The sequence below is a fragment of the Myiozetetes cayanensis genome, unplaced genomic scaffold (assembly GCF_022539395.1).
Source record: "Myiozetetes cayanensis isolate MyiCay16 unplaced genomic scaffold, myiCay2020 scf7, whole genome shotgun sequence".
Classification (NCBI taxonomy): domain Eukaryota; kingdom Metazoa; phylum Chordata; class Aves; order Passeriformes; family Tyrannidae; genus Myiozetetes; species Myiozetetes cayanensis.
The window spans coordinates 38491662-38507120 of NW_026087964.1; the positions used below are offsets into that span (position 1 = coordinate 38491662).

A 15459-nucleotide genomic window follows, 5' to 3' on the forward strand; every position below is an offset into this window, starting at 1 on the left:
GCTTTCTGGAGGTTCTAAACAACTATATACTAGATTTGGTAAGTCTCACAACACTATTTTCTCTAAATTCAAATCAAATGAAGACAATGTGACTCTCACCCTTATATTAATAGTTTCATTTGCATTATGCATTCCTTTTGCAGTTTGTCAGTTTTACATATTCTTATACCAACCCTGTGCATCATGACCGAAGCAGTTTCAGTAAAGTGGATCAACTGACAAATGTTAGGTTTAAAAGAAAAAATGAAGTATACAAAATTCTTCTCAGTTTTAAGCACTGATACAAAAATTGGAAAGCACTTACTTTACACTCAGTTTTGTCTATTTTTAAAACTTAAATCAGAATCTGAGTGAGTTCTAACTTATGCAAAAAAAGAAATGAATGCCGGAAATTTCAGATAAAAAAAGCAACGCTAAAAAATCCAGGCACCAGGAAGATCAACTGTCCTACTGTTATATAAAGTATTCTATTATGCCGATGAGATGAGGTTGTCATTTTAAGGAAACAGCATTCCTATTGCTTTCTATGTGCATCTGTGTGCATGCAGGGAGACAGCATATTAACTAAGAAATAACTTTCCTGCTGAACGACAAACAGGGCAGAAGTGCTAATGGAATGGTAGAGCTGCCTGAATGCTTCCTCCTTCAAAACACAGCATCCTCTGCATCCCACTGCAGGGCTGCAAACAGAGAGGAGAGATGGAGGTTGTTTCTTTATCTGGGATGCTGCACTGTGGACCAGGCAGAACTTTACTAGAAAGGGAGGTGGGGATTGTGTTTAATCCTTATTTGGAGTGACTGAGCCTACAGACCACAAAGCCACTCTGCATTAGAAAAGTAAACAAAGAGCTCGAGTGGAGGCTGTAGCCAGAAGCAAACTACAAGAGAAGCCTTATAGCCAGTGAAGAGAAGATTTCGCAGTAGGAGCAGAGGAAATGGTGCTGTTTGCTCAGTTTGGGAAGTTACTTGACATTATTGGACTAAACTGCAAGACTGAAGGAAGGCATTATCTCCTGCTCAATCTGATTCATCTTTGATGCTGATTTAATGTCTCATGAAGCAGACAAGCTCCCTCTAAGAGTGACCTCGTTCTAGTTTAAAGATTGCTTTTGTCTGGATACATCCTGGAGGCACTGCAGACTTCAGCAATCTTCACAATCAAAAAAAGGTGGAGAGTTTAACCTTACAAGCTAGCTGACTCATGAAGTCTTTAAATGCCTATTTTAATTAATGAGTAAATCAGTCATAGAATCATAGAATCATAGAATAGATTGGGTTGGAAAAGACCTCCAAGATCATCAAGTCCAACCCTTGATCCAACTCTAATTACTATATCATGGCACTAAGGGCCATGTCCAATCTCTTTTTAAAAACTTCCAGGGATGGTGAATCCACCACCTCTCTGGGCAGGCCGTTCCAATGCCTGATCACCCTCTCTGTAAAGAATTTCTTCCTAACATCTAACCTAAACTTCCCCTGGCAGAGCTTGAGCCCATGTCCCCTTGTCCTGTTGTTGGTTGCCTGGGAGAAGAGACCAACCCCCACCTGGCTATAACTTCCCTTCAGGTAGTTGAAGAGAGTGATGAGGTATGTAAAAATACGTGAGAATAGGTAAATTCCCTTAATATATGCAATTATTAGGAAGAACGAGATAGATGCTTCTATGCAATAGGGGAAAGAAAAGCACAAACAGTAAAGTCTACAGCTACAGATGTCTATGTGCAGACACAAACAACTGAATGTCAACAGACTTTGCAGACCCATTGCTATATATATAACGCAAAGTAAAGCTAGCAAAAAGGAAAATAAAATAAGTCAAATGTATTGTTTTTCTGAATCTTACCCAAAGAGGTCCCTGCACAGAAAAAGTGTAAAAATTAAAAAAAAAAAAAAAAAAAAAAGAAAAAGAAGGAAAACAAACATGAAAATTTTATGCAAACGCTAAGAACAATAGTGAACAATGCAGAATATCAAGCCTAACAGTATGCAGAGATGATCAAGGGAACAAACATGCAAGACCAGTGAAACAAAAACATTCTAAAGACAAACAACACAAAAGGAGGATTTACTGATTCTCCTCTACAGAAATAATATTGCCATTAACTTAAGAAACATCCATTATTTGGATATAATAATTTACATTAATTTAGTCTTTCTATTACTAACATTCTACATATAATGTTTCAGAACAGTCTTCATTTATTAGGGAATATCTAACATTAGTTAGGTAAATTTTTTTTTAAAGTAACAGCAGGAAAAAAATTCTAGATTTTCACCACAAGTGTCTTCTTTACAAATTTTTATGGAATAGTTTCTTCTTTAGTGGGACACAGGAAAGAAAAATCCAAGAGAAAACACTCATCACACATCAGCTGCCCTCTACAACTAATTTTTCCCCCATCGATATCATTTGCCCTGGCCAAGAACCAGATTCCCATAAAAATCATATACAACTCACTCTTCAATTGTCTCCAACAATTCTTGTCAGAAGTCTATTTCTAAAATGTGTTCATAGAATAAAAGCTACTAGATAGCATATTTAGCTTTCATTAAAAAAATATACAATTCTTTCACAGACAAGTTGAAATTTTAACCTCAGCCTCCCTTACATCACTACACAGAAATTTTTATAGACCACTGGAATGTGGATACATTGAAATCACTGCTCATATCAACTCTGAAGTTGATCTGTTGAAGTTGATCTGTTATTCTGAAATTAATTGCTTGGGATGCTTTCAGTTAACAGTCCTCTTAAAAGAAAACAGTAGATGACATAAAGAAGTATTTGTGTCATCACTTTATCTACAAGAAGCAAAATACATCCATACTGATGTCATGAGCTGTATTGTTAACAGTCTATGCTCATTCAGAGTAGTATTTTCTAGCATATTTTTTAGATATAAGCATGATTTGTATTAAATAAAAAAGTATCATCACAAAATATAAGTTTCTTAGGAATTACAAAAATTTAAAACACAAAGCAAATATTTAAGAGGAAATAAACTCACTTGTATGGTTTCTGAGGCAGAATACTGATTCGAGTCTTGTCAAGTATCTTCTTTAACTTATTTCTTCCCCCAACTGTGTTGGCTTTACTTTTCTTATTTACTTTTTCTAATCCTATTACCTGCTCCACATCAACAGCAAGGTCAGGAATGGAATAACGACTCGCCTTTTTTATATCACCAATTTTAGGCAGGTGGGGAGCACCGTTTCTTTTTTCCTCTGACAACCGTGTTAAGAGTTCTTTAAAAACTGCACAAGACAGGAAAAGAAAGAAAAAACCCCTAAAATGTCAAAGAAAACTCTGTACACCAGACCAGTTTAATATTAATCATTATAAAAAAAAAGATTAGCATATTCTCTCAACTCCAGTATGAAACGAATTTAGATATAAGACTTTAAAAACATTTTCTATTTTAAAAAGGGCATTAATTTTCTGTAGTACAAGTCAGAAGCAACATAAATCGGCCCAGCCTAGAACAGAAATACACTAGTGACCACATGGTTGCATGGATGGTATCAACAGAAGGAATTTGACTTTTCAGCCTAAGGACAAAGGCTTCTGCAGAACAGTAACATGCATAAAAAGAGTACACTAGACAAAAATGAGACTGAAAAACACAAATGAGAAGGAAGGCTTAAATAGATAGGCAGCAACAAAAGCTCTCAGATGGACAAGAAACTATTAGCAACAGGACCAAAAATATCACAGGGGAAACTGCAACAAAGACATAAGGAAAATATAACAACATAGGAGATTATTGAGACACCTTGGATGTTCGACAGGGCTGTTGCATCCATCTGCCAGACATAAAAAAACCTCTCATTCTCCCTCAGGTCCCTAGCAAAGAGTCATCTCTAAGGCAGAAATACCTGATAGATTTGTAAATTAGTTATTCTACTGCAATTTTCAGCCTCACAAAAATGCTGATATATTTAAATAAATCAAACAAAACTCATCTGGAGACCGACTCACGTATTCTGAGTATGACAGGAACTTCCCATACATAAATGGAAAGATCATCTGATGAATTAATTTGTAATAATAAATGAAAATTGATAATTAAAACTAAGAACTTGTAGAAAAACATGAGAACAAGGGCAACCAGTTCAGAATAAGTATTAGGGGTTAGGTTTTACTGTTATTTATTAATTTTGTCCTTAATGTTCATCTTTATCTCCAGAGGTACATAAAAAAAAATCACAAAGAGACTTCAAAAGCTTCAAATAAGACACACAAATAAAAGTGAAGGAAAGTAATCCCAGCCAGTAACTGTACTGTTGAATAGGAACTGGAGGCTGGAGAGAAAAATTAGATACAGATAAGAAGATGCTGTTGAAAAAAGGAAACTCTCCCTCTGGGATTTGTGGAGAAGGAATTGTGCATGCAATACACAAAAAGTAACTGCTCTGAGACTCTACTGGGATCTGATTTCAGTATTTGCACTGGAACAACAAGATAGGAAAAACACAGCTTCTGAAGAAAAGAAAAAATCAGGTTTAATCTTTAACATACTAAAGCAACATGAGATTCAAACACCTAGTGTGTGAAGAATGGTTACACAGAACTTACCCATGAAGTAACAAGCAAATAGTGTATATATTAAGAAATGTCATAATTATTAAAAACATTTGAAATATTAGAATCTTTACTGTAAAGTAAAAAAATCCCCAGGAAACAGATTTGACCAATGACTTTTGGAGACAACCTAGGCATATTTAATCATCAGTTAGTGCAGTGACATGCTGTGATAATATTCTGCCCTACTTACTTGTGATGAAGAAACCAATTCTGAAAGAGATACTTGGGCAACACACCACTAAGTTGTACAAGTAATCCAAGTATCCAGTGGTAAAAACCAAACCAAACACACAAGCTATTAATTATTTTTCATGCTAATCGAGGCCCTGAGCTGCTTAAAGATTCCTTCATGCCTACTTAAGTACTTATCAGAGGGAAAAACTTAGACAATAAATACAGAGGCTAGCAAAAGTCTTTCACCTAGCTGGCAAGAAAGTTTGTGTTAGCTTTGTGCTTGTTACACTCATAGTGGGCTGAAAAACTACGATCAAATTCAGCAGACAGAATAAGACCATTGATCAACTGAAATGCCAAAAGAGACTTTTTCTTGAGAAAGAACTAAATATTATATATACAAACATATTTTATAAGTTTAAGCTACATGGTCACAACAGTTCCTCTTAATACAGTTCCTCTTAATTCTGAGAGCGAAATCACTTCATAACAGACTACTAATAAGTTTTTGTTTGCAATTACAAACTAAGGTATTTTAGGACCTGCAAGTTTCCTTTTTCTATTGTCTCTAGCACAAAAGAGTTTCGAACAAGACTATTTTAAACTATTACAAAATAATTTAAGTCAAAATTAGAACAGAAATTTGAACAGTGAGCACAAACTTACCAAATAAATTGGTTTTCACAGTGATAGACAAATGAGTGTTATTTCTAAGGATTTCCATGGCTTTTGTCAGCTGAATGTTTTCAAAGTTTTGACCGTTTACTTCCAGTATCTAAAAATTCAAACAAGTAATGTTATTTTCATGTAGTAAAGGGAAAGGTAACAAAAAAAAAAGGGAGGGAATAGGTGACACATTTTAAAATTAGATACCTGGTCTCCACGTTTCAAGCCTGCTTCTGTAGCTTTGCTACCAAAATCCACACTGTCAACAAAGATTCCAAATCCCTTTTCTGACCCTCCCAGTAAGATAAAAGGCAAAGGAGCTTCTCGAGATGGCTTTGTTAAGGTTATCAATCTTCGTTTAGCTTTAGCAGCACAAGCAATATTTAACAGCCTCAAATGTCCACCCATTTTCTACAAGAGAAAAGAATAATAAGTTATACATAACAACAGCCTGTCTACTCCCTGTCATCCCAAATTGCCAGAAAAAAACCACTCAGTCTTACCTCCCTCTCCAAATTGTTCTCAAATTCTTCCAGAAATCGAGTCATAGCAGGATCTCCTTCAAAATCATTGAAGTGATTGTTCACCCACAACAGTACTACCCGTGTAACCTGAAAATTAATCAGGGATATAAATATTTTCCAGGAATTCTCCGACCGACACTATTCCTAAATCCTTTAAAAATCCTGTTCCTTAAAGGCCCTGTAAATTCCTGCTGGAATCCTAAATATTATATATACATACATATATATATCTATATACATATATATATCTCCAAAGCAAACTTTACTAATATGTGATTATTTCTCAGAAGGATAGAACAAATTAAGTATTAAAATTGTTTTCACTTGTATAAGCAATTGTAGGCTGTATTGCATAACAAATGCTATGAGTCAGAAAATTAACACTGGCTGTATGAAATTTGGCTAAGTAGGGAACAGTGCACACAGGTAAGAGCCAACGACGTAGATCCATTTCTGACTCATTACAACAATTTCCTGTTCATGTACATTTCCAAATCTGCTTAGTTCTTCAAGCACATGATCACAAAGCTTACAAGACAGCTTTATATTGGTTCTTGAATCTCCTAAGTCTTTAGATGTGCCACTATTAACTTCATTTGGCACTTACCTGTGTGAAAGGGTTATTGTATGTTTAGAGAGGCAGGCAAAAGGAGCTCTTGCAAGATGCAGAAAAAAAGTTTTAACAGCAAAAACCTACAATTTCTTTCCTTAGAGTCAATCTTTCTGTTTACTCCTCCTTCTTTCTCTCCACCGCTACTCCCCAGAAACAACTACAATTCTTCAAGTTTAGAAGAATCTAAGCTGGTATTTTACAGTTTGTTAGAAAAAAAACCCTAAAGGAATGCTACTAATTAATACTAATGAAGGTAAAGCCACAAAATAAGAGCTGCAATTTTTAAAACTATATGCTTCCACTATGATATTCTCTCTTTTAGCATGTGACTTGATTTGGAACATCAGCAGCACTCGTCCTGACAAAATAAAAGAGTTTCGACGTCTTGAATTAATATTGATTCGCACTATTTTTAAAACATTTTTTGCTTATTTTCTTGCTTAATCCAAAATGGTTGTGCCACTCAACACTACCTGTAAAAATACAGCTGTACTTCTTTTATGCTGGGAAAGTAAATTAGTAGGGATAAATCTCCAAAAATTTCAAAAGCTAGAGCTTAAGAACAAAGTCTCATAAAAATTTTAATCAGGTAGTGCTAACCCCTGTCCATTCTTTGTGTCTGCCCAAAATCTAAATGTCTGCCTCATATGCTAAAGGCCTGACACCAGGTATGTGAAACCAACCACTGCCACCCTCACATACAGTTTCTAAGTATTCCTTTTACCCCAGAAAATCAAATGAATTAAGAAGAATTGCTGAAATTAATGACCAAACTAATAAGGTACTTCAGAACTCCTCAAGAGTTCAGATTCTAAGTTGCAGAAGGCAACTGCACAGCACTACATGCTGCAGCTCCCAGCCACAGGGACATACTTGAGATTTTTCCACCTTCAAAATTGAAGATGAACTACTTCCTGTTAAACAGATCTGATATTTTTCATTACTGTGGTTGACACTGGAAGATCCAGACAATGTCTGGTTAAATTTAGGCTAACTGCAGATTTTCTAAATTGGCTGGGAAGTTACAAGTCATACCATGTAACATACTATAAAACTCTGCAGTAACAGCTTCACTGTCAATGCTGCTTTCCAAGCTGGGACATACTAATCTACACCCAAAGGACACCATGCTGGGAGGATTTGAATGGTGACTTCCAAAGGAATGCCACTACTTGTGTCACAATCAGGAACAGTATTAAAAGACAATTAAAGCTGTAAAATCAAGTACCCTGCTGCTCAGCAAAATCATGAGTAAGGCTGGATCTCAAGTGTCCCACTGTGATTACTCCTGAGTACTGGTCATGCCCAAGAAATTTTACTCACTCCTTTCACTCTCTTCACTGTCAGCCCTCAATACAAAAGAGCCAAAATCTTCCAGATTCCTTATTCCATACTTGTTTATCTCAACTTGTCCCAAGCTGTTCTCTGCCTCTTGCCTTTTTGTCAGTGCTACTGGATGTCATAAAAGGTTGGTCATTGAGGCAGCAGAACAAAGAGCTGCTCTGTGTTCAGACCTGATACCAGTAACTGTGCTGGCTCATGCTTTTCCAGAGGCTGAGAGGATTATCAACTGGTAGGACAAGCAAAGTGAGTTTCAAGATGAACTCCAATATTATAGCTCTGAAGCTGTAACAGCATTAGCTGCAAAGCTTATCCTATGCCAAATATATGATCCTTCCTCCGAGGCATAGCTATACTAGCATTTCTAGAAGAAATACCCAGATTTAAATAAAAGTTGAAAACTAAACTTCTCTTTAGCCTTAATAACATAATTCCCTTGGTTTCAAATTTAAAAAAAAAAAATCTGGAAATGTTTACTACTTATTTTACATATGAAAAAGTTGCATACAAGTGAAAATAAAGCAATACAGTGTGAAGTACAACATATTCTCAAAAGACAGTGTGCCAAAACTGCATAAGCCTTATTCTTCCACCATGGAAATTTTGTTTAGGGAAGAAGATATTTGATTGCTTTCTTGTGTTAGGGTTGGGTTTAGCATATTTTTTTAATGCTACATAAAGCTCAACAGATTCTTAATGCATGCATTTTCTAGTCTCATAAAAAAAAAAGAAAAAAATCACAAAATGTTTGCCAAGTTGCATGAACAAGTATCATGTACAAAAAACCAGAACTTAGTTATATGCTCAAATTTGGAGACACAATAAAGTTGTATTCAATAAAATTTAATAAAAATACTGATTATTGGAAAAAACCTTTCCGTATACTTGTAAACAACTAAGTTATGTTGTAAAAACACAGCAAGGTAAAAACATGGCTATTTTACCTTTCCTGAACACAATAATATTTAAATAAAATGAGGATAATATGTTCTTAGTTTTAGCCATATATTCTGCCATTAAAAAATGTCACTAGTTATTTATACCTTATTTAGTTTAGTCATTCTCTCTAAAACATATTTTATTCTTAATAGCTTATATTTCAATGCAAATGGTAACATAATTCAGCAGATTTTAACCTTATCCCTGAGGCTGGGGTCATTGAACCACTCCAACAACTTCTTGCCCACTTCCATTGGGCTGGAAAGAAAGGTCCGATATGTCAACAGAAAGTCTTCTATAAATGTTGGGTCTACCACAGAGTGTTCTTCCACCAAATGCATTGTTAACCTTTCAGCTGTTCCCTATTAAAAACCAAAACAATGAAATCTTAGTTATTAAAACAGATTTTCAACACATTACACTAGAAAGAATACTGCCATCCATTAACTGATAAGCTAAGCAAACATAATGCCTTAAACACCGTGATAAGAAATGTAAAAATTCATGTAAATTTCTATAGAAGTCACCTAGTTGTCAGTGTGTGTATTTTTAAAGAAAATCTAAAAAATATTAACAGTCTATTTTCAAATATATATTTTTAATGTTCTCCACTAATCCTGGATTTAACTTGCCAAGTTAAGAAGTTTATATAACGCAGACTTTTGCATGAGACTCTTTCTTTTGCTTTTACCTTGATGACAATGTGACCTTTTCTTGTTCCAGTGCGGTCAAGCTCCCTGTGCTCCTTCACCATCACAATCTCCCCTTCCTCTTCCACCTTCTGCATGTTCTTTTCCACTTGATTGAGGATGCGGCAATAATCTTGCTGGGCTATACAAACAAACTGGAAAGAATCATCACGCACCAGTATTAAAAGGTAAAATCTTCAGAAAAGCACGTAGACTTAAGGTGCAAGTACTCTATTAATAGAAAAGATAAAGTAGCTTCTCAACCTGCAGTGAGTCAAATTTGTCTTTCCAGCAGTTCAGCTGTAGTAAGCAGATGAATACACAAGCACAGTACTTCCACTACAATCTTGCAGTTAGAGGAGACCAAGGCCCATCAGAGCAACATGATTTAGCATTATCAGCCATTTTCGTTCAGCTGCTTTGACCTCCTCACTGCTGGAGATGTAGTTCAGTATCCTAACCAGTATTTTTTTTTCTCTATGCAAGCTTTTGTGGTGTTTAGAAGGGTTAAGAGAGTGAAGTGAAAACCTAGCTTTTGTTTCTTGTTCCTATTGCTATGGTTAATAATTTTCATTTTTCATAGCTATTATTATTATTTAAGTCTATCCTTAAGAAAACTAACATTTATTCAATTAATGAGTGCAGGCACACAGAAACAAATTACTTCTGGATTAAAACCTACAGCAGGAAAATTATTTTCTAGAATCATCTGTTCAGCAAAGAATAAGTGCAAGAATAACTCTAAAGAATATTCCTACCACCTACACTATGCAAATATAATTAAGAACAACCACAACAACTAAAAAAGACAATACTGTACACTCTATGAATTACCTTCTATAACTTGCTAAGATTTTAAAACCTTTGTCTCTTTCTCAAGGCAAGATTAAACTGTCTTCTTATATGAAGTTGGGTACTTAACTGAGAGGAAGTAAGCGTTTCTCTGATTAAAAAGTTGTTAATTCATTATGCACGTACTTAGGACAAAGGCACGAGAATCAGAGACAGCATTTTGTCCTGCATTCTTTAAATTTATTTACATACCATTTCTTTTTTCTAGCAGCTAGTAGTAGCTGAAACAAATCTCACGGTTTGGATTTGTTGAAAACATTATCCTAACAAGAAACCATTTATGCATATTTTGCAAGTTAGATGGGCAAATCAAACCAAGTGACTTTATTAATACATTTACACCCATTTCATAGGTCACCTACTTGAAGTTAATTAGCCATCAGGACCAAGCAAAATGCTTAATTCAGCCAGGGCTCAGCTATTATCTTCTGGATGGGAATAAGCAAATAGCAACTACATATCCAGATTAGGCCAGTATGCTATGAGAAGCATTCCTCACATCTGACTGCTACTATTGTAGCAAACATCAAGGCTTTTTCCTTGAAAGGCCAGGTTAGCCAAAAGTAGATTTTTCACTGAAACCATAGGAGAGTTTGTATTACCCTAATATTCAGTAGCTGAGTCGAGTAAGGAAGAGCTATTAGCTGTGGAAGTAAAAGAGCCTGTAATGGCTAACAGTCGGACCTTAAGACTCTACTAAGGGAACATCGGAAGCAATGGGTGGAACAGACTGATGGGCCTCAAGTTCTGGAGAAAGCATGTCGGCAACCATCTTCATCCAAAATGATCCCTATCCAGAAAAAGATCACTCAATTTCGCAGATGGTGGGTATGCAGGAGCCAGATCACCCAACTATTGTCCAGGGTTACCCACTGGAGATTTTACATATATTTATTTAAAAATAAAAATGTGTCTCATTATTGAGTTGCAATACACCCATGTGTTTGTGAATTTGCACGTATTACAGCCCAACACTCTACCTGGCAGTCATCCACTTTGGTTCTCATCACTCCTTTCATATATTCCTTTTCCATGGTAGGGGAAACACCAAAACTGTTCCCCATGCACAGTATCTCTGTTCTTCCATCAGGATACGTAACCTCCACAGAGCCATTCAAAATGACTGACCAGGAGTCCAGCTACAAATCAAACGTTGCAGGATACATGAAGACCAAATCACTTAACATTGTCATATCATACTATATAAATACAACATTCACAACTGTTCTAAAACAAAAGTTATTTTTAGCACCTATTGAAAAATTATAAGCTGGTTTGCCTTAAATGTACAGTACTTCAAGCTGAAGAAAACTGGGGTCTTAAGTTTATCTTTAATATTAAGAGGTAACATAAGAATGGGGGGGGTGGGGGGTGGGAAGAAGGTTTTAAAACACCACTTCAACACTGAAATAAACTCCCCAGAGCAGCTCAAATAGGCAGGAAGCATTTTGTACAATATGGAGAATGTATTTTTATTGCACAAGAAATGTGTGAGTGCTTAAACAAAAGCTTTCAGAGTAATCCACAACAAAAAGAGGCTTGATTTACCTGATCGATACTACTTTTTTTTTTTTTTTTTTAGCAACAAAGGAGAACCTTAACCCTGTAGAATCTGGGAGGTTTGGTATAATAGGAGAATTAAAAGCAACTTCTACTGACCTCTTCCCCATCGTTTAGTACAATAGTTCCTGCTCTCTCCACAACTGCAAACACCATTACAGCACAGAGCTCTCTCCTTACTGACATTGTCATGTTGGCAAAAGCAGGCAATTGATGCATGAATTCCAGTAGTTGTTCTGAAGGAGAAAAAGCCCACTGAGTCGTGCATGTCAAAACAACAAAGCACAGTAAAGATAGTTCTTCAGCAAGATGCCCGAGGCTACTTAAGCTAAAATGCTGCACAATCGTTTCTGTATACTAATAAGTCATGTACAGTGGCCTGTTTTAATTACTGGGTATTTTGTAGACACAGACTGGCTGGTCATATTATCAATAGAAGCCCTGCAAAGTAAAAGCATAATGGAAGAATTGTAATGTAACCAAGAGCTCTGAATACTACCAATGATATTTGTAATACTCCAGTCAGCACAGTAACTCCCTTAAGACTAGGACAGGACTATATAAAACACAGCAAGACAAATTTCACAAAGCTGAACAAGTTTTTTGGTAAAGCCATCCCCTCCTAGTCTAGACCTAACAGTAAATTGTACTTGATCATTGTCTGGTCGTTTCACAAAGTTCCTCTCAGATGGACCAGACAGGATTACTGTCTTAAAGGTGACTACTGCTGCTCTGACTTCTGCATGCCCTTGAGTTGTACTTGTATTTAACAACATCCTTCTTGCATTTTCATTTTTTATATTGTTCATAACTACAGTACTCAATTTTACTTAGCAGTCCTGCTGAGTGATTATATGCCCTAAAAACATTTTTGCATCCAGTTTGATCTAAAACATCTACTAAAAGCATTCAATGGGACCCCATCTTTTCCCTAAACTTTTATTTACTCTGAATCACAGAAAGTTTGTGTTTAGAAGGGACCTCTGAAGGTCATCTGGTCAAACCTGCCTGTTCAAGCAGAACCACCTACAGCCACTTGCACAGGAATGTCTCCAAACATCTTTTGAATATCTTCAAGAAGGAACACTAACACCTCTCTGGGCAACCTCTGCCAGCGCTCAGTCACAGCTAAAAAAAGCATTTCCTCGTGTTCAGATAGAGCCTCCTGTGTTCCAGTTTGTGCCTCTTGTCCTCCCACTGGGTACCACTGAGAAGAGTCTGGCTCTGTCATATTTACACCCTCACTCCAGGTATTTGTATGCATTAATGAGATTTCTGAGTCTCCTCCAAGCTGAACAGTTCCAGCTCTCTTAGATCTTCCTCATATAAGAGACGCTCTAGTCCCTTAATCATCTGATAATCAACCTTAATCACCATTTAGTCATACTTCAATAAAAGAAAAAAATCAAATCTCCCCAGTGAAACAGATTAGATTAGAATTTGATTTCTAGTTCTGCTTTGCTCTCAGTGTGTTTACTTGTATGCTAACATAGCAAATTAGTTTGATTAGATGCACATTTATGCTAAGGTCTTAACAGCTCCAGTGTTTATCACAAATGTCCAATCAAATCACCACAACTTACAGTTAAAAAATACACTCTGATAAGCAGTGTTGACGTTAATGCTGACTTTGCCAAGGTTCTGTCCAACTATTTTCCAGTTCACAACGATGTTTACTTCATAAACCTGTTCTGATATCAATTAGAAGCTGATGCTTTAGATCAAAAGGGCCAGCAAGTAATAGGCTTCACCCATATTATGTGCATTTTCCTCTTCTTCTTCGGTTATACTTGTTCATTAGCTGAATTTATGGCATTTATGATTTTCCTTACAGATAATAACTGTAATAATATATATATAATTATAACAAATACTAAACTTACCAACTACAAATGCCAATTATTAAAATAAAATCTCAGGCTCAAAAACTAATTCTTTTGGGGGTGAAGGAGAACATTTTTAACAGTACTTTACCACACTGCAATACTTACCAATGTCATCATCTGTCCTGTCTATTGGATCTTTCTCCAAGCAGTCTCTAACAATATCCCTACTCATCAAAGGATCTGATGCTCTTTCAATGTCTTCTTCATCATCATCATCTTCAGAATCCACTGCTGTCTCTGGCAACCCACTGAGATCCATATCACCTGCTTCACTTTCTGTAGCCTAATACATGTATAAACAATTAAAAGAAAAAAAAAACCACCAAAAAAACATTCAGATGTGTTCTTCTGGCACAGATTTCTAGTTAGATGTACAGAAATCTGCCATCTAACAGATCAATCAAATTCATTCAATATTTTGGCCGTTGTTAAGAAAAACACTTTTTATTGAATGAATGAGTGATCTGTTAGACGGTCATTTTATATTTTTATATTATTTTTTTCTTCACATATCTTTTTAGAACAACTAATGATTAAATCCACCAAACCTGCTGTGTTTAAACAGAGCTTTTAACATTCATTTCAATAAGTCACACATAAGAAGAATTCAACAGACATTATTTAATCAGTAGGACTTTGGGGAAATTTGTTATATTTCAAGCAACAATTTTTTTTACTATTAGTTGAACATCATTTTTTTCAATAAACAGTTCATTTGACAGTTTCTGTCCCCACCTCATCTTTGCATTTTCAGACACTTAGAAACATGATGTAATTTTAAACAGACAGTTTTGGGAAATAAGTACAGTATCAAAATGCTACAGGAATTTTGCTATCTCCCAGTAATGTAGGGCTGTATTTTTCTTTTACAATTCCAGTTGAACATAGTTAAATATGGTTTTCATTTGCTGATAAACTACCTAAGAATTTACAGATGCAGAAAAAAATGCAAAATCATTGCTTAAACACCACAGATGGACTACACAGAATATCTGCCAAATTTAACCTCCTTTAAATCATATTAAAATGAATGAAAATATAGCCTGAGGTCATTAGTACAGCACCTAAAGGTAAATATACTTAATGATTCAGTTTGAAGACCAAACACTTAATAAATCCCACAAACATTTGTCTGTCACAGCTGATAAAGCTGCTTTTTCTCAGAACCTGATTTAAAACCATGGCAGCTGCCGAGGCTCAGCTATGACAATTTTTAAGGAAATGCAAGCTTCTAACGAGCAAGTTTTAAGCCACGGTTTGAGAAATCCAGTTTCATAGGCCTTACAGGGATGGTTTGTTTCTGAGACTCTGGACACACATGATGCATTCACGTCTGCTTTAAAAATAATACATGGGACAAACACGGCTACTAAAGCTTGTCTGATGGATCTGTCTCTCGCTCTTCTAAAAATGACAGCCCACAAAACTAGGTCACTCTCAAACACTGAGAAGGTAAGACAACTTGCACTGGTGATTTTGTAGAATCATCTTCCCTCTCCCTTCCTCACTAGCTGCGGCTTTCTGTGACATCTGTTACTTTAATGCCACTATAACAGCCACCTTATGATCGGTAACATATGGCTGGAGATGGATCAGGGATGCTACTGAGAGTCTTAAATGCTTCTGTCCT

General features: G+C 35.9%; 1 protein-coding gene across 8 annotated transcripts in view; it reads right to left on the bottom strand.

The window, feature by feature from the left end:
* RAPGEF2 (Rap guanine nucleotide exchange factor 2) overlaps positions 1 to 15459 on the bottom strand; it is a 185920-nt gene that overhangs the window by 23407 nt on the left and 147054 nt on the right. For all 8 annotated transcript variants that reach the window (XM_050338676.1, XM_050338675.1, XM_050338672.1 and 5 more), the window contains 9 exons: positions 13935 to 14112; positions 12043 to 12179; positions 11364 to 11522; positions 9534 to 9686; positions 9040 to 9204; positions 5929 to 6036; positions 5633 to 5836; positions 5426 to 5534; positions 3009 to 3255 (listed from right to left, as the gene is read on the bottom strand). In XM_050338676.1, coding sequence (XP_050194633.1) covers positions 3009 to 3255; positions 5426 to 5534; positions 5633 to 5836; positions 5929 to 6036; positions 9040 to 9204; positions 9534 to 9686; positions 11364 to 11522; positions 12043 to 12179; positions 13935 to 14112 — 1460 coding nt within the window. The remainder of the gene's footprint in view (positions 1 to 3008; positions 3256 to 5425; positions 5535 to 5632; positions 5837 to 5928; positions 6037 to 9039; positions 9205 to 9533; positions 9687 to 11363; positions 11523 to 12042; positions 12180 to 13934; positions 14113 to 15459) is intronic.